The sequence below is a fragment of the Podarcis melisellensis genome, assembly GCF_964234715.1.
Source record: "Podarcis melisellensis genome assembly, chromosome: 2".
NCBI lineage: Eukaryota > Metazoa > Chordata > Lepidosauria > Squamata > Lacertidae > Podarcis > Podarcis melisellensis.
Genome location: NC_138529.1, coordinates 55,161,759 through 55,180,585, shown reverse-complemented (window position 1 = coordinate 55,180,585; position 18,827 = coordinate 55,161,759). Strand labels below are relative to the sequence as shown.

Sequence of the window (18,827 nt, the reverse complement as noted above, 5' to 3'; positions counted from 1 at the left end):
ACAGGTTTGCTTTAGTGAATGGGGTAGGTACAGCCAATTCTGGCAGATAGAACTGGAACAGAATTGCCATTGGAAAGTTTCAGCCTCTTTTCCAGCCTCAAAAATTAGATGATATGCTGCCATTATATAATCCAGGGGTCAGCAACTTTTTTCAGCCATGGGCCAGTCCACCATCCCTCAGACCATGTGGGGGGCTGGACTATATATTTTTTTTGGGGGGGGGATTGAACAAATTCCTATGCCCCACAAATAACCCAGAGATGCATTTTAAATAAAAGGACACATTCTACTTATGTAAAAACACGCTGATTCCCGGACCGTCTGTGGGCCAGATTGAGAAGGTGATTGGCCCACATCTGGCCCATGGGCCTTAGGTTGCCTACCCTGGATGTAATATTCTACTCTTAGTAGAGGTAAGGCAACTTTGCAAGACTCACAGGTCCCATTTTCCACATACAAACACAAACAGCACACTCAGCCAGAATCTGGTGTGTATTCTATATGCTACTGCATACAACGGGGTTGGGAAGTATTTTCAGACTGCTGGGCCAAGATCCTATCTCCCTAAGGCCCAAATTGGGCAGGTGGATGAGGCAGCCTACCTGTCAATCACCTAGTCATAATCGTAATGACACCAGGTGACAACAATGCCTTGAACAGAATTCCCCCATCCCTTCCCTACTTTAATGCAGATGCAACTGACAGATGGCTGTCTGGCCTCTGAACATAAGAACAAATGGTGAGCAAGATGGACCAGGCCAATGGCCCTCCTAGTCCAGTATCGTGTTCTTGCAACCAGATGCCTGTGGGAAACCTTCAAGCTGGACAGCAGCACAGCAGCAAGCTCCAGCTAAGAGCTCATCACTTTTCAAAGCAGTCTGTTCCACTGTCAAATACTGTTATGATGTTTCTCTTAACACATAGGCAAATTTGCTTCCCTGCTGTTTCCACCCATTGGTTCTAATCCAGTCCTCCAGAACAACAGAGAAAAAGTCTGCTCTGTCTTCTGCATGACAGACATTCAGATATTTGAAGATCAATGTAATGTCTCCACTCTACTCCAGGCTGAATGCACCCAGACCTTTCAACTGTTCTTCACAGAACTTGATTTTTAGCCCATTAGCACCCTTGTTTCTCTCCCCTGGACATGCTCCAAATGGTCTGTGACCATTCTTAAAATGTGGCAGTTCTGAAGATATGGATTAACCAAGGCAGACTAGTTCAAAGTTATTACTTCTCATGATGTGAACACTGTGCTCCTGCCATAGAGGCCTAAGATTGCAGTATCATCATCATAATCATTTTTAATTTGTATGCCGCCTTTCCACAGTTAAAAACAATGCTCAAGGTGGTTTAAACATGACAAGATTTACATAATCACAAATGTCATAAACAATAAATAATCTACATCAAAAAGATACACAACCAAATGGAAAACAATTTCCACATAAATCAAAATCTAAAACTAAGAATACAGCATTAATATCACAGTTTAAAATGGCATAGGTAAAAAGTAACAGCAATTTAAACAAAAAACAAACAAAACGGAGCCCTCTCTGCCCAGCAGCAGCAGCAGCAGCAGCAGTGGCAGCAGTAGTCCTTTATAGAGCCCATCAGGCCCCTAGGCCAGGTGGTGAGTGGCAGGACTGGGGCCCTCAGGCATTGAGCAGGGGAGTCCTCCTGGGTGGTAGTAGCAGCAACAGAAGCTGTATGCTTCTTAGCAGCTATATCTCACTGCCAGCTCATGCTCACTACATCCACTGAGGGCCCATCCACACATTCTTTGTCCTGTGATTTCAAGCCAAGGCTCCGAAAGGTGGGGTTGTTGTTGTTTTGTCCCACCAGTTTCCTTGGGAAAACCCACTGTTTGCTGCTGAATCAGAACAAACATCAATCTGCAGAAAACCCAACTGACATTTGTTCCAATTCAGCAGAAAACAGCAGGTAGTAAAAGAAAGTAGGGGGGGACCACCCTCTGAGCCAACCAGTAACTTGAAATCATGAGAACACAAGTGTGGATGAGCCATAAGATGTCCAGATCTCTTTCACAATTCTGTTTTCAAGCCAAGTCTCCCCATTCTACATTTGTGACATTGCTTTTTTGTTTAATTTTTACCCAAATGCAGGGCCTTATATTTTTTTTATCCTGAATGTAAACATTTTTGCTTCAGCTCCTTGCTCCAGTACACCTGTGTAATTCTGAATCTTGATTTTTGTCTTCTATAATGTTAGCCATCCCTCCCAGCTTTGTGTCACCTGCAAATCTGATAAACTTTATTCTCATCCAAATAAAAATATATTGAATTGGACAACTGCTCATGTGTGTTTTTTTACATTTATCTTCTAGAAATGGGAATCAAACTTTCCCACACAGCACCGCAAATGCAGAGTGTGCAGCAGTACATCTGAGGACTTCCCGCACTCGGACTGAATACCAAGTGAGATCAGGCCATTACAATTCTTCACAGTGCCATCTATTGGCTTGTTACAGTGCATACGAGTTCAAAAGATGGCTCCCTTAACTTGTGGAATTTGTGGTCCTGTAAACATTAATGCATAATTAAATTCCCTGTATCAGGATGGGGAACCTCAGCCCTGGAGGCTGAATGCAACCCTCCAGGACTCCCTATGCAGTTGTCAGGACTCTCCTAGCCTAAAACACTTCTCATTGGCCCGGCTTCATCTCTTCCTTGAGTGCTTTTGCCTGGCTGGAATGTAATAATGGAGAGGTGGGTGTGGATGAGAGAGAGAGAGAGAATGTGTGAACATAAAAGCCTGCTAGATCATCTAGGTCCATCTAGTCTAGTATCCAGTTCTCACAGTGGCCAGCTTCCAACTCATGTGCAACTGGAATACAGCCTACTGTAAGAGCCATACCCATTGCTCCACTCACTTTTGCCTATGACTCCAGCCACTCCTGGCATGCAGCCTTCAGAAGGCTTCCCACAAGGCAATGTGGTCCTCTGGCTGAAAAAGGTTCATCACCTGTGGCCTATATGCTGATGATGCTATGTAGCATATTGCCATGCAGGTCTTCCTAAGGCTCCTCTGCAATCCTATATTTCCTACTACAATCCAAAATACCTTTATGGTTATAATGAAGAATGCAAGCCTAAACGTATTTATCCAAAGCAATTTCCAATTGAAATCCATGCACGTTACCTTCAAGCAAATGTTGCGCTGGGCTGCGCAAGAGAACATTGCACCCAGGACACAAAGTACAGATATTGAAAACCTCACATGGAATGTCACCATTAACTTGCATCCCAATTCTAAACATATTCCAAGTGTTTCACTGACTTGGTGGACATTCCATCCAAGTAAATGTTACTTCCAATCTCAAGCACATTCTTAAATCTCATTTATTTCAATGGGAGCACCTTTAAATCTCATTTATTTTAATGGGAGAAGCAAGCATGTGTTCAGGCCTCTACCACTAAAATAAATGGGACCTAAAATTAGGTTATAGTTCACATTCAATAAGACTGCTCATAGAACTGTGATATGCAACAACCTACTAACACCACCAGATGGTTCCCACACCTATTAAAAGCAGGCAGGATATATGAAGTTAAATGAAATCTACTTTTGGGGGGAATGGGGGGGGGTTCCAGTCCATTGTTGGCTCCCAAAGCAAGCTATAATTCAAAGTCAAGTGAAGGAGGCAATGATTGGGAAGCAGTTTATCTAACAGTGCAGCCTGCCATCCTGTCTCATAATATTCTCTTGGGAACCCTGGGAACAGCAGTTTGACATATAAATGCACCCATCTTCTCACTGCATTGAGCAGAAGCCAAAAGAGATGGGAAACAACTGCAAAAAGAATCAGCAAGTCTCATGATCTTTCCTTTACACGCTGCTAAATTACGATGAAATAAAAACCATCAGTAGGAAGGTATCCTTTCAAAAAATGTCTTCCTCTGACTGGCAGTATCCACTGCCACTCTAAAGGGGTAATGAAACTGAAGTTGGATTTTTACACCACATGAACTTCCAACTTTGCATCTCAGTCTCAATTTCCCTTTGCAGCTATCTAAAGAAAAAAATGCACTGACTCCAACCTTTACCATTGCAAACTGGTGCTTTTCAGGGCAATGTGGAACTGGCAAATTTAACTGGCATATTTAGAAAGAATTGCCCCCTAAGGTCAAATAATTTTATTTTTTAAAAATACTGCCACATATTTCCAACTCAAGCTTCAATGCTTTTTTGTGGTGCACAATCAGTCAAAGTCCACATAGCTGCAGAAGCATGAAAAAGCTGCCCCAGTCTGCAGTGTCGTTTGTTCATTCATGTTTCAGTTGATTAGAGCTTAGGAAACAAAGTGTTTATTGCCTCCAAAATATCTAAGACTAAGGGTCAGGGCCAAAAGCCCTCTGTTTGCTGAAATGTTCATCTGTAACATAAGCTTTTCAAATACTTAGAAGCTGCAGTCTGAGTAAATAGTAGATATCCAATTAGCAAAATCTTGGGTTGCTGGTAACACCAATGCCGCTATCTTAACATAATCTCTTCATCCTTGGAAAAATGACAAATACATAGGAGCACAAACATTGATATACAAACACACGTAGATAGTTATGCTAATTTGATTTTTTAAAAAATCTGAAAAGCTATTATAGTAAAAGTATTCTGCTGCTGCTGCTAGCATTGCTCATTCAATTATTTGCTCCACTCTATTGTTATAATTTGGGTTTGCTCTCAGCGTCTCCTTTATATACGTACAGCTCTCCTGGCATGTTGCCGGGAAACAGAGATGTCGTTAACATGACATTCAGAGTTATTTTTCGTTCGACCAACCCCAAAATTTCCAAAACAGGGTCAAATGCACCAGGCAATCTATTTGCATCCTGTTAAATTAGTAAAACGTATATGCACACCACTTACTTTTCATATTTGCAGATCTTAGGATCTTCATGTATAGACTACATCCTCTTCCTTACAAAGAAATACTGAGCAGCCAATGTGTAACATATCATAGCACTTCAATAGGCTTTCAGGGTTTTCTCACTAAATATCACCCAATAGAAAGATTCCCATCCTCCCAAGTGTTTGTTTCAAAGTGCGTCCTTGGCACACAGTGCTAAATACTAACACAGAGCGCTTTTTGAGGTAAGATTTTTGTACCAGCAACTCCAAGAAGGGATTAACAATGTTTCAGAGATCAAAAGTTTTATCCTCCAAGGGGAAAACTAAAAGGACTTTGCTCTCTTCCCCGTTTTTATGTTATTCCCCTCCTTCTTTAGCAACCGAGATTTTTAAAAAAATTCTTGCAGTGCAGAGGGTTTGGCATTCATGTGCAGCAAGTGCCTCTTCACAACCAGCACATCTCCACAACACCATGAACGAAATAAAATGCAGCTACTTACTTGGTCCAAACAGGGCTTTCAAGGTTCCCACACACCAACATATCCTTTGACTCAGAGCTACCTCTTCCTCATTCCCTAACAAAGCACCAATAGCAACAGCATGGGAGATGCCGTTCTGAGGAGCCAGCCAACATCACTCCACTCTCTTACTAAGATTCAAAAGAACAATGGAAGCTCCACCCTCTCCAATTCCCTGAAAGACTGGGCATGAGTGCCTCTTTCCTACGCCCAGTTCTCCCTTGGGACAGATGTCCTGAAATCACTGCTCCCGTCTGGAAAATGCACCATACTGTGAATCCCTGCACGCCAACCAAGGGCAAATCCTGCAACACAGAACTAAAAGGGCTGCCCTTGGCTCCATAGGATTGGAACATGAATTATCTGCCTACTTAAGGAAAGTGGGATGTGGCCCTAAAATTGCCTGCTTGGAGACAAAGTCCACTAAAATGAATTTGTTTAGAACTAGGGTGCCAATAGCAAAACACCTCTTCAACTAATAAGGGGGGAAATGATAAAAGTTGTGGAAACAACAACAACAACAATAATAATTGCTTGCATGCCAAGCTCCCCTATCCCTGCCTTAGGCTGCATAGCAATGTAAGCAAAAAGCCCTGTCAGCATATCATAGGAACCAGCAAAGATGCCTTATACAGAGTCAGGCCATTGGCCATCTCACAGATTGTCTACAATGACTGGCCACAGCTCTCCAAGATTTCAGACCAGGTTTTCTTCCATGAGAAGGCACTGTATTAGGGCAAGTCTGACACAACAAGCTGAATGAACTTAAGAAGCTGCCACCAAATCAAACAGTTGCCCCATATGACTGTCTCCTCTGGCTGTGATCCGGCAAAGCCTTAAGGCAGCACAGAGGAGACTCGCGGACCTTCAGGAATTGTTGAACTACAACTCCCATCATCCCTGATCTTTGGCCTTGGTGGCTGGGACTAATGGGAGTTGGAGTCGAAAAGCCATAGGTTCCACACTAGAGGTCTTTCCTAGTCCTGCTCCCAATCCTTTTAACCGAATATGCTAGGAATTGAAACTGGGAGCTTCAGCATGCAAAGTATAAGCCCTTCCTAGATGCAAGTGTCAAGTGTCAGGCACTTGACAAATACAAATGCAAACATACACAATTTAGAAACTCCAAAGTGCCACAGGCCTAGAGATTGGGTCAGAAAGAGGTTTCAACAGTATAATGCAAGCCTGATTTTCTTTTGGATCTGCTGTACTTGCTGCCGGCTGAACAAATCTTCAACTGAATGTTTGGAACTCAGGAAGTAAAACTCTTGTAAAACATCCAAAAGTTTCATCCACCAATCATTGTCTGGAATCTCCCTTTATTGCATTGTAAGCAAGCATTCTTTTTCTCTTCTCTTTTCTTTTCTTTTCTTCAGATACACTTAGTTAAAGCAGGAGGGGAGATGTGGTGTAAATTAATGTTCAGTGTAACCACAGAAACAGCAGCATCACTCATATTGTATAACTATATTAAAACTATATTAAAAAGTAACTATGGAAACTAGTTATTAACAGGTCAAAATGACTAAACAAGAGCTGTTGTAATTTGAAAAGGAGATTAAAACAGAAAACAACTTTGTTACATATGAGATCTTTGGGAATTTTAAACTATTCTGTCCTCATCACTGACTGCAATCCAGATAATTCCTGCATTGCAGGGGGCTGGACTAGATGGCCCTTGGGCTCCCTTATAACTCTAAAATTCTATGATAAGCCTCTTGAGGAGAAAGGAAACTTGGTTATCATTACCCTTCACATGCCTGGTGCAAACATAGTATTATGTGCCAGAAGCTCTCAATAATCATGAGATGTAATATTGGGTGCCATGCTCTCTCCTCCTCTCCTCTCATCTCCAATGAGAATCCTTAACTTCCCAAGAAGCCTGATTCACATGCAAAACTATGGTTTAGCACAAACTAGCAAACGATGGTTTGGCACAAACAAGCAAACATGTGAGCTCCCAGAGAAGAGGTGGTGGCTGCTTTGCTCCTCCTCCTCTGCTGCTGAACCTGGCCCTCTCTCCAGACAAACCAAGAACTGTAACCAAGGCTTGCCCCCTGGTTTACAACAAAATAGCACAGTAAAGTTACAAAACACTAAAACAACCAACAACAACATTAAGTCTCATTAAAATAACAGGGAGTTATTAAAGCCCTCTTCATCAATCCACAGTGCCATAAAATCAGTTAACCTAAATCAGATTACGTTCTTAGGGCTCTTCTAAAAACTCTCAGGAGGGGGCTTCATGCCAACCCCTGGAGAGGGTATTCCATAAGAGGGGAGCCACCCAGTCCCTGGAATCGCTCTTATCAGTCGCTGAGACCTTAAGGCTAGTGAAGGTTGCCCTTCAGATGAGCATATTCCTATCATTCAGATCCCTGGGGAAAACTCTGCTGTGTGCCCCTCCACTGTCAGTTAAGAACATAAGAGAAGCCTGATGGATCAGGTCAATGGCCCTTCGAGACCAATACTCTGTTCTCACAGTGGCCAGCCAGATGCCTGTGGGAAACCAGATGTAAAGGAAGCAGGGAGACACAAAAGGGCTCCCATCCCCTTCCACACGGAAACCAGGATGATGACTGTACAGTGGTACCTCGGGTTACATACGCTTCAGGTTACATATGCTCCGCTAACCCAGAAATAGTACCTTGGGTTAAGAACTTTGCTTCAGGATGAGAACAGAAATCGTGCTCCAGTGGTGGTGTGGCAGCAGGAGGCCCCATTAGCTAAAGTGGTGCTTCAGGTTAAGAACAGTTTCAGGTTAAGAACAGACCTCCGGAATGAATTAAGTTTTTAACCCGAGGTACCACTGTACACACGCTACACAAATGAAAAACTTGAGGATCCATTCTGCATCCTTCACATAAGTCAAATTTTTGTGGTAGAAGAAAAAGTGGGCTTTTTTGAGTACATTATTTTGGAATACTAGCTGAATAATAACTTAGTTGTGTGGCAGCATGCCAAAAAATCTGAAAAAAAGCAACTGCCTTACTATAAGTGGTAAGTGTGGAAAGGTCCAACAACTCTATATCCATAATCCAACAGAACAAATGGAGGATTCAGTAATAATACATGCATAATGATCCAGTACGACTAATTGTATCTTTTTAATTGCAGCCCGTGCGACAGCAAGTATAATTAGCAAACAAGTGACCTATTTGTCACAGTACATTTCAGGTGACTTTCCTACTGACTATGTTGCTATCAAGATAGAGTATAGTACAGGCTTTGAAACATGCTTTGCTATAAAAATAGGGATCTTCCTTCATTCTAAGCCAATACTGACTACTCTGGCAGCAGCTATCCAGAGTCTCAAGCAGAATTTCCCATTACCTACTACCTGATCCTTTTAACTGAAGATGCGAGAGATTGAGCCTGTGAGCTCCAGCATGCAAACAACTGGGCATAGTTTGTCCCTTATGGATCGTAACACAACTTAAGAGTCTCATACAACCTTGCATTTAACAATTCACCTGGCCGCAGAAGGCAACAAGGAATCCCACGCAGGTGTTGAGTTGCACGCCCCTAGCAGCAAAGAACAGTTCTGTAGTAGCCCTCACTACTTGAGCAACGTTAAAACAGGCTGTAAAAGTGGGCAATTTTAGGGTGAGAGAAATATGTTTTCATTAGCAAGTTTTACTGACACTGATCAGCTCAACTGTTCCATTATTACATCACAATCAGTTGACTTAAGTTATAGTTCTTTCACAGTGTAATCCATTCTATGTATGAACAAGGAAGTCCTGCTGAATTCAGTGGGACTTGCTCCCAGGTAAGAATCTATAGCCGATATGTATGGGGCACCTTTGGATCGTCAGATTTTGTTGGACTACAACTCCCACCAGCCCTAGCTAGAAAGAGGACAGGGAAACCACTGGCTGAGAGATCCCACTATCCAAAGCGTTCCACAGTCCCACTGTAGATAGGGTACCACAAGCTGTAGATACATTTCAGGTCTCAAAAGCTGGCATTAAGAGGTAGAGCCTGTTGAATTATTTGTACCCCTGTTTTTCTGGTTTTGTTTACATTGAATAAGGCCAATGCTACCTTAATAGGCGGGAGAGCAATTATTCTTCTATTCATACCCAATTCAATCCAAAGGCTTAAATTCATTGCTAAGGATACAGGTGGGGGAAAAGAACTGGAAGATGCACTTGAGGAAGCAAATGTATTTTGGGTCAATTGCTGAAAGCTTGCTAAGTCTGAGATATGCACACGACACTGTTCCATCACTGGAAAGTGCCTCATACTTCCAAGTTTATTAATTGGCACTGTAAAACAGATGCTCCAAGTGTCCCTATTTTCCAGCGACAGTCCCAAATTTACAGAAGACGTCCCAATTTCTGATTTGATCCCAGAATGCCCTGCTTTTCCTTAGGACGTCCCTATTTTCATGGGAGAAATGTTGCAGGGCATGGTAGGACATCCCTGTTTTCGTATAGAGTTATGTTACCCCTGAGCCAAGGAGATAAGTAACTATACAACCTTTAGAAGACATCTGATAGAGACACCTGCATAAGGAAGTTTTTAAAAGTTTAATGTTTTGTTGTGTTTTTATATATGTTGGAAACTGCCTAGAGTGGCTGGGGCAACCCAGTCAGATGGGTGGTGTCAGGGTTTCGGGGAGAGAAGAGCAGATGGGGGAGGAGACAGAGAGCGAGGGGGAAGAATCCCAGAGAGATGAGGAGGAGGATGACGATGACCAAAGGTCGTCCATGAGTCTGTCCAGTGAGTCAGAGGACTCCCAAAAGGGGGCCCCCCTGGTCAGACCAAAGGGAGGCCAAGGGGGAAGCAGTGAGGAGCAGGGGAGCGAAGGGAGAAGCCCCAGTGGGAGTTGGACACCGGAGCCGGCTTCTCAGCCGGAACGGAGTGAAGGGGGTGGAGTTACCAGTGTGTCAGAGGGAGCAGAGCAAGAAGGAGACAGGGGAAGGAGATCGGAGCAGGACGCTCAGCCGGAAGGGGTGGAGAGCAGCACCGGGAGCAGTGTAGCGGTCGAGAGAAAGGTCAGAAGCAACGTACGCGCGCCAAGTTCAAATGTAGAGGCGCGCGGAAGTGAGGAGAGCCCTGGGGAGGAGCCCGGCCCCAAAGCGAGAAGGAGGGGGGCAGAGGCGTCAGAGGATTCAGCCTCGGGCGAGTCCAGGCAAGGGGGAACCCAGGGGGGCAGAAAGACCCTGCGGAAAAGGAAGGAGAGGAAGAGGTGGTCCAGCACAAGCCTCTTAAATTGGTGTAGAGGCGGTACGGATTCAGAGGGTACTTCAGCGGTCTAACGTTACAGACGTAGAGTCACAAAGATGGAATGTAAATGGAGCAATGATCTTCAATAAAGACTTTTTGTAAATAAACTGGATCGGATTTGGGTCTCTTGTGAGCTGGGACCAGACGGGTGGCTCTGACAGGTGGGTTATAAATAATAGAATTATTATTATTGAATAGGATGTCCCTATTTTCATCAGAGAAATGTTAGAGGGTATGCAATGAGAATTATTAATAATCAATTGTCCTGGGGGAAAACCACATACAGGATGCTTCTAATACTACTTCTGGTGCAATCCTATGTAGATTTGCTTGGTTGTAAGCCCTGTTGGACTTTCTGCCCCCATTAAATTCAATGGTTGTTGTTTTTTATTACGATGTTTTGCTAGGTGGGGTGTGTGTGAATTGGCAGGCTTCTTTAGGAGAAATCAAACATTCAAGGGCTAACTAGCTTCCTGTTGTGTTATTCATATCCCTCACTGAGAAAAAAGACTGTTGTGAGTGTGTGCAATCCTGACTGTCAAGTGTTTAATGCAGCAGGATATTAAAATAACAACTAGCCAAAGTCACCGCTGAAGAGCAAATGCTTTGGGTTTGATGAAGTATTCATTGTTTCTGCAGGTGAACACGTTGCCTTTTGTGCTCATCTATTCACACACAACTAGCCACCTGGGGAATCATTACCTAAAGAAATTCAACCTTTCTATAGCAACAGGTGGTGAGGTATTGTTGCTTTTAAGTCTACTGAGTTCATATGATAAGGCTTGTTTGGTGCTAATTTCCAACACAAGAGTTCCTGGAGTTAAGCTGCCTCCCTTATGCCTGTATCCATAAACACAGAGAAGGACTGCTGGTAGGCATTAGGTGACAAAAGAAAAGGACTCTGCATATTCTCAAAGGCACTTTCTACTGCATATTTCAGGGCTAAACCGTAGCAGTGTAAATAGTTTCTGGAGAACAGGCTGCTGAACCCTAGCTCAAACAAAGCCTGGAATTATTCATATAATAAGAGAAAATATATATAGCAGCTTCTCTAACTATTACTGTTCTCTGTAGGAAATACTTTTAAATGATATTGTAGTGCTTCTGTGGTTCTGTTCGAGTTTCAGCTTCCAGCTTCTTATTTACTGTCTCTAACCTTAAAAAATGGTTAAATTCATGTCCTTACCTTTGTGCAGTGGCTTAGGAACCCTGCTGCTTCTGAGACTGCATTGTCAGCCATGTGCTGAAATATTATTCTCTTTGCAAAATAACTAAAGTCCCTTCTTCAAACATCCTTGGAATATTCTCAACACAGGAGCACAAATGGGAACAGGAGCCAGCAGATAAGTCCTCCTCCCCACACCAAATGCATGTCGAAGATAAATGGGTGCAACTGGCTTACACTTCTGAAATGAAGAAGTTTTCTGCCTCTCTTCTTTTTTTATGGGTCTTTTGCAGCTGGCCTAATCAGTTTGGAGCAGTGGCGTAGTGTGGGTTGTCAGCACCCGGGGCAAGGCAAGTAATTTGCACCCCCTAACCCGTGGATTTGCACCCCCTAACCCTAACCCCCAGATGTTGCGCCCGGTGCGGCCGGCCCCCCCCTGCACCCCCCACGCTACGCCACTGGTTTGGAGCTGAGAACCTATGTTCCAAGAATATGGCCAGGTATTTACTAAGAATGCTTACTCATTGCTAACGTGATTAGGGAATATTTTAACACCAGCATTTCGTAGGTAGCCCTTGCTATCCCATTTGGTTTACTTTACATAAATTTAAAGAGCAAGTGTTTCAAGGACAGTTTAGTAGTTTGTATTTAGGAAATGCTGTTGTCACATACGTACAGTTGCTCTTTTTTTTTAATTGGTTCCTGCTTGCATGACTTTAACAATTGCTTCATCTGAACACATAGTAAGTCATAATCTACATGCTTGGAGAAGTTGTACCTGGTGAATGTCTTCTGATTACAGTACATTACTTTTTAAGAATCAGAAGCCTTAAGGTGGGGATTCTTTTATGCATACATTCTACTGGTAAAGGAATATACAAACTTCCACATTACACAAAAGTCTCCATCAACTTCAGCATAAAAGCAGCAACAGTTATGCCCTATAGTTTTTAAACATACTAAAAAGGTTTACAGTGTCATTACTATCTATCTGAACAAACAAGAAAGGAGAATGACTGTGCTTTTTTAAAACATACTTTTCTGCCTACCTGACAAGTCCCAGTTAATTAAAAAGACTGCAACATTCTTTAATAACAGAATTGGCCCACATTCTTAGTGTTTCAGTTAATGAAGAAATGGCATCTTATGTCTTAGTGTTACACTAGTCAGTTTATAAACACCTCTCACATGAAAAAAGGCAGCTCTCTTCCCCACTCCCCAAAACCCCCCAAAGGGTAGGGTTTCCAATTAGAACAGCCACCTCAACTATCTACATGCATCTCCAATACTTCTGGGACTCCAGGACCACTGCTACTAGTGCATTGTACTCCAAATAAACTAATAACTTCACCTCCAGACAGTTAAAATAGAATTAGCTTCAAATAACCCTCAAAGATGTTAAATTACCTCCATTGCATTTTGAAAGAAGCCACACGCTACAAGTCTGCAAGCCTAACGCTAGAGAGAGGGTAATGGCTGTTCCATATGTATTAAAAAACAAAGAGCAGGAGGGGGAGTGCTGAACTAATGCAGTAGTTTCCTGTTATCTCTATTTTGCAAAGGAGAACGCATCTGAAACATTTTCACAGAATGGAAAGAAATATTACCACCTCTTAATGTCCACACATCATAAAGCAGGCCTAAAGTGGCTGCTTGCAAAGTTGGCAATTGCTGCTGGGTTTGTTACTTTATACAGTGGAACCTCAGGTTAAGTACTTAATTCGTTCCGGAGGTCTGTTCTTAACCTGAAACTGTTCTTAACCTGAAGCATCACTTTAGTTTATGGGGCCGCCGCGCCGCTGGAGCATGATTTCTGTTCTCATCCTGAAGCAAAGTTCTTAACCCGAGGTACTATTTCTGGGTTAGCGGAGTCTGTAACCTGAAGCATATGTGACCTGAAGCGTATGTAACCCGAGGTACCACTGTATATATATAAACTATCCAGCCAGAAATTTAGGGTTTTCTTCTGAGTAACAGACTGTTGTTAAAGACAGGAATGCAGTACAGTGGTACCTCGGGTTACATACGCTTCAGGTTACATACGCTGAATCAGGAGGCCCCATTAGCTAAAGTGGTTCTTCAGTTAAGAACAGTTTCAGGTTAAGTACAGACCTCCAGAACGAATTAAGTACTTAACCCGAGATACCACTGTACAAAGAAAGCAACCCATAGATTCACACTGACTGTGATACAAGCATACAATAACATTTTCAGATGGAACAGATGGGGGGACTTCCAGTCCATGGGCCTAGTTATGCCCACTAGCTCTCCCTACCTGACCTGTTCTCTATGCCAGGTATGGGGCAGGTAAAGATGCAGCTGGGCTAAAAAGGGACTTTCGGATACCAATGATCAGCTGATTGTCAGAGCTTACAGAGTGCTGTGATTTTTCTTATGTGGTTCGATTTCAAACTGTGGTCAACCAATCCCATTGTGATGTCAGGTGATTGACAGGTAAGCAGCCTCCTGCCTTTCAAACTTGGCCTACCTGAGGCTGGGGTTATAAGGATCTGGTACAACAGCTAGATCCCCATCCCCGATGTAAGAAATAGCTCTCTTTCTGCATACTCACAACCAGTTTAAACTCCACTAGTGTAAATGTAATAGAATGGCCTTTTCTCTTCCTTTTGCCATAGTTTTGCAATTCCTTATGTTTAATTGCACATACTTTTGTCATCCACGCATTGGGCCAGTTAATGCCATACAACAGCAGACTTCCATTGCACTCAGGTCTTGCTTGCCAACTTCCCATGAGCATCAGGTTGACCACTGTGAGAACAGGATGTTTGGCCTGATCCAGCCAGGTTCTTCTTTGGCTCCTATGCTCCTGCTCACTCAGAGTGGCCATGCATCACACTTTACAATCCTCTGTTTGGAAGGGCTCTCAGAAAACTATTGTCTCTTCGAAGGTGTCCCCTGTTAGAGGGCTGTCCAGTCCAAGACTAGGAACTGTACAGAGAAGTCTTGAAGTCGCCCATCAACAGTCAGCAGCACCTGGTCCACAAACTGCTCAAACAAACCACAACTGGAAAGCCAAAGCCAAACCTTGGGTTCTCTACAATCCCCAGTTCCCACTTAACACCAAGCACTAAGGATTGTGGCTTGTTTTGACTGCTCGGGAGAAGCAAAGAGGGAATCATCTGCATGTTCACGACTTACTGTGACATGTAAGCAAGGCCAGTATTGTGAGATCCTTCTGGAGCTCTTCATATTGATGTAACCTTAAACTTAGCTAATTTGGTTCTCATCCCTGACTCCAGGTTATTCGTGAACGTTAAAAGACCACCAGTCCTAGTCCAGCTCTTTGGGGGACTCCACTGCCTTCTTTACTCCATTATGGAAACCATCTGCTACCAGTTATTTAACCAGTTCCAAATCCATAAAAGCACCTGGCTGCTAAGTTTACTCAGCAGCTGGGAAGGAACTTTGCTGAAAGCCATTTGGAAGTCCAACTATATACTGCAATGGCTAGCAGATCACCCCTATCTACATATGTATGTAGCACTCAAAGAATTCTAAAGGTTGGTGAGGCTTGAAAGGCTTGTTCTGATTTAAGCATTTCTCTTACTCACTGCATGAAATAACCGGATGAGATAACAGGACAGCTATTACCAGCAAAACAAAACAAAACAACAAAAAAATTGCAAATAGAAGGTAATTGCAGCAGGCAGAGAACACAAATGCAAAGCAGCTAGGACGTGAGAGAAATAAAATGCATTCATTAGGCTATTAATGGTAACCAGTGGAGCTGAATAAGGAAGGAAGAATTTATATTTTATTTGATGGGTTAACTTCAGCACTTTAAATTTAGTCCTAGCTTTCAGTAGCTGCTTTTAGAAACTGTTTGACAAAGGTAGGAGCACGGCAAGGGCTACTTGAGCAGCATGCCCCACCAGGCTGCTCATCCACAGTAAGTCACTGTCTGTCACTGTCACAGTAAGTAAGCCATCATTCAGATCAGGTGTTCCCACCCTCCACCCCAGGGGCCAAATGAAAATTGCTGGTTGTTTTGCTGGACAAACCCTGGAAGGTCAGTAGCCCAAGGTCACCCAGTGAGCTTTATGGCTACCGGTGGGGGGGTGGGATTTGAACGCTTGGTCTCTCCCTTCCTAGTCTGACATTGTAGCCACTACACCAAAATGGCTCTCTAGGGTAGCCAATAAGACCTGCTTCTGGACCTTTAACAGTAACTTCACAGGCAAAGGCGGTGAAGCTTTTCTTTGCATGGTGAGAAATTTTTCTTCTCTTTTAAAAAATATACTTAGTACATATTTGTAATCTATAAACAAAGTAGTCATTACAACCATTTTTCTTACCTCCTTATTACAAAAGGTTTGGGTCAATTTACCTTTATGCATTTAGTTTAGTTTTGAATTGAGCTCACTGTGTTCTGCAGGATGGGGCCCTCTTGCAGACACCATCTTATCAGGAGATCTGTTCTGCACCATGTCTGAATGGAGCCTTTAGTGTGGTGGCACCCACCCTTTATGGCTCCCTCTATTGTCTTGTCAGCGCCTGCTGAAGACTTTCTCCATCGGGTTTTTAAAATGGATATCCTTATCCCAGTCTGCAAAAGTAAGTACTGGAACTATTTTTAACTTTTTTTATATATAGAATTGGTTGTTATTCTTTTCCATTTTTGGGGGGGGGGTACCAGCTGTCAATTGCACTGAAAGCATTCCCACTCATGGTATGGGACATAAATAATAAAGAAAGGCAATGTAAAAGTCACAGGAAAAAGGCGGCAACAGCAACAGCAGAGGTGCTTGGATATGATAACACTAGTGTTAGGAACAATATGAAAATGTGATACCAAGAGGGTAACAACTTCTATCAAAAACAGTGTTTTAAAAATAGATTACTGGCTGAATGTGAATTGGAGTTTAGTGCTCATATTCTAATATGTCTTCCCAGTGTAAAAAACACATAAATTAGCACATAGAGTTACAACTGCCTCTGCTGATAGCCCCTTGTAGTACTGTTAAGTACTGTAAAATCTGTTGGCAAAGCAATTGCAATTGCTGAGTATACATCTCTGAACAATACTTCATTTTTCATGTTGTAAAATTATATTACAAAAGGAATCTGTTTACTGGAAGCCTGGTCCATCTGAATTGGTACACCTGAATTGACATCATATACTTGGCTTGCAAAAGGACGCAGGTGGTCCTTTGGTCTAAATCACTGAACCTAGGGCTTGCCGATCGGATCTCCGTGAAGAGTTGAGTTCCTGTTGCTCGGTCCCAGCTCCTGCCAACCTAGCAGTTCAAAAGCACATCAAAGTGCAAGTAGATAAATAGGTACCACTCTGGTGGGAAGGTAAACGGTGTTTCTGTGCGCTGCTCTGGTTTCACCAGAAGCAGCTTAGTCATGCTGGCCACATGACCCAGAAAAACTGTCTGCGGACAAACGTCAGCTCCCTCAGCCAGTAAAGCGAGATGAGAGCCGCACCCCCCGAGTCGTTTGTGACTGGACTTAATTGTCAGGGGTCCTTTACCTTTACCATACTTGGCTTGCAAGGCAACAAGTATTGTGCACCGCTGTTTATATTCTGACCCCTTACTGTTAACTTGCACCACTTGACAGACACACAGGGTGCTTCCAGATTCAGGGCCTTACATAGCAAATGAGCCATCCATTGCTATTCTGCTGCTTTCCAGAATGTACCTGGGCCATGTGTTTTGTCCCACCCATGACTCTTTTGCCATTTGGGGCATGCACACCAGTATTTCTGTACGTGTGCAGCTGAGATCACTCAATGAAGGAGAAAAGATGTGCATAATCCTTTGAATGAAACAAGGGGGAGGGGAAACAGAGCTCAAATGGAAGCAAATCAAGGGAAAAATAGTATCAAAAAGGCATGGCTAAAGGTGAACAATCACAACAGTATTCCACCCCACCATGAAATATGTCAGGGTCCCTAAAGAACTACATTGACCCTACAGACAGCACAAACAGGCTTGGAATCAGATAATAGCAGCCTCATATGCAAATTAAATGTTTTGAAGGGGAAGAAGCTTATTCCATGAGTCTTCGAACAGCTCAGTTCTATGAGCTGTTATAACCAGGCAGCACCAGATTCAGGGGCTTCTTTCTGTGGCTCTGCTGGGTGTTGCAAAATGTTGAGATAGAGCAGTCATGTGGGCCAGTATTATTAGGTTGACCTGGACTAGATGATCCTTTGGTTCCCTTCCAGCAATAAAATTCTATGATTTGTCTGATCAGGGATACAAAAACCACACAAAAGAATGCTACACGGCACAAAAAGAGGTGGAGGAGAATCTTGATGGAGACGGGGCTCACCTAAAAAAAGCCCCCAACACTATACACAGCCAGTAAAACCTATCCCCCCTCTATGTTAATAACAAGTAGTTATATTCATACTGCAACTGACCAAGAAAACACCTGGATGGGGCAGTCCATCAATGAAATGAATATTCACAAGATTCACCTGAAATCTGCTCAAGATTCAGAAACATTTCCAATTTTGCATTCAATTTCTTGAATAAGAAACAAGACACATTCAGGAAGTACTGCTCTCACTCTGAATTGGCTTTGTTTGCCCTCAGTGATGTCATCACACAGTCAAATCTGATTGGTTGCATGAAAACTTTGGAGGGTATTTCAGGAAACGAATTGGACTCCTCCCTACCACCTTTTTGTGCCTAAAATGTTCACAGGAAAACATTGGGTGCACCTCTATGTCAGTGGAATATTACGCTACGCATGGAGATTCTACTTATCTGTTCATGGTCATAGCTTTATCCACAAATTTGTCTAAAACCACCACATGCTATGGTAGGGAATTCCATACGTTTATTCTGCATTGCGTGAAAAAGCATTTCCTTTTGTTGATCCATCCTGACCCTAGAACCAACAATCATTTTCACTTTGCAGACTAATTCTAATATGGTACAAACAGTATTTTTTTTTTTACAAATTTTTAGTTTGTGCAAATGGTTTGCCAATTAGCTGGCCTTTAGACAGAGGTACATCCCTCTCTTTTCCCATCTGTTGAATGCTGCTTTTCTTTCTCCTTT

At 42.9% G+C, this 18,827-nt stretch overlaps 2 protein-coding genes and 1 long non-coding RNA gene across 12 annotated transcripts in view; 1 reads left to right on the top strand and 2 right to left on the bottom strand.

Annotated features, from left to right (window-relative positions):
- Window positions 1-18,827, bottom strand: part of MEIKIN (meiotic kinetochore factor) — a 123,242-nt gene that overhangs the window by 76,113 nt on the left and 28,302 nt on the right. The window lies entirely within an intron of this gene.
- Window positions 1-18,827, bottom strand: part of ACSL6 (acyl-CoA synthetase long chain family member 6) — a 74,778-nt gene that overhangs the window by 43,670 nt on the left and 12,281 nt on the right. The window contains exon 1 of one of the 10 annotated variants that reach the window (XM_081893351.1): window positions 8,842-8,863. The exons of 6 other annotated variants lie outside the window; for them this stretch is intronic. In XM_081893351.1, coding sequence (XP_081749477.1) covers window positions 8,842-8,848 — 7 coding nt within the window. In that variant the 5' untranslated portion in view covers window positions 8,849-8,863. Of the gene's footprint in view, window positions 1-4,887; window positions 5,273-5,369; window positions 5,493-8,841; window positions 8,864-18,827 lie in introns of those variants that run through there. 3 more of the 10 variants (XM_081893356.1, XM_081893348.1, XM_081893350.1) reach the window with 3 other exon arrangements.
- Window positions 12,249-15,325, top strand: LOC309360177. The gene is made up of 2 exons (XR_014163944.1): window positions 12,249-12,351; window positions 14,697-15,325. It is a non-coding gene; the product is annotated as an uncharacterized lncRNA (long non-coding RNA).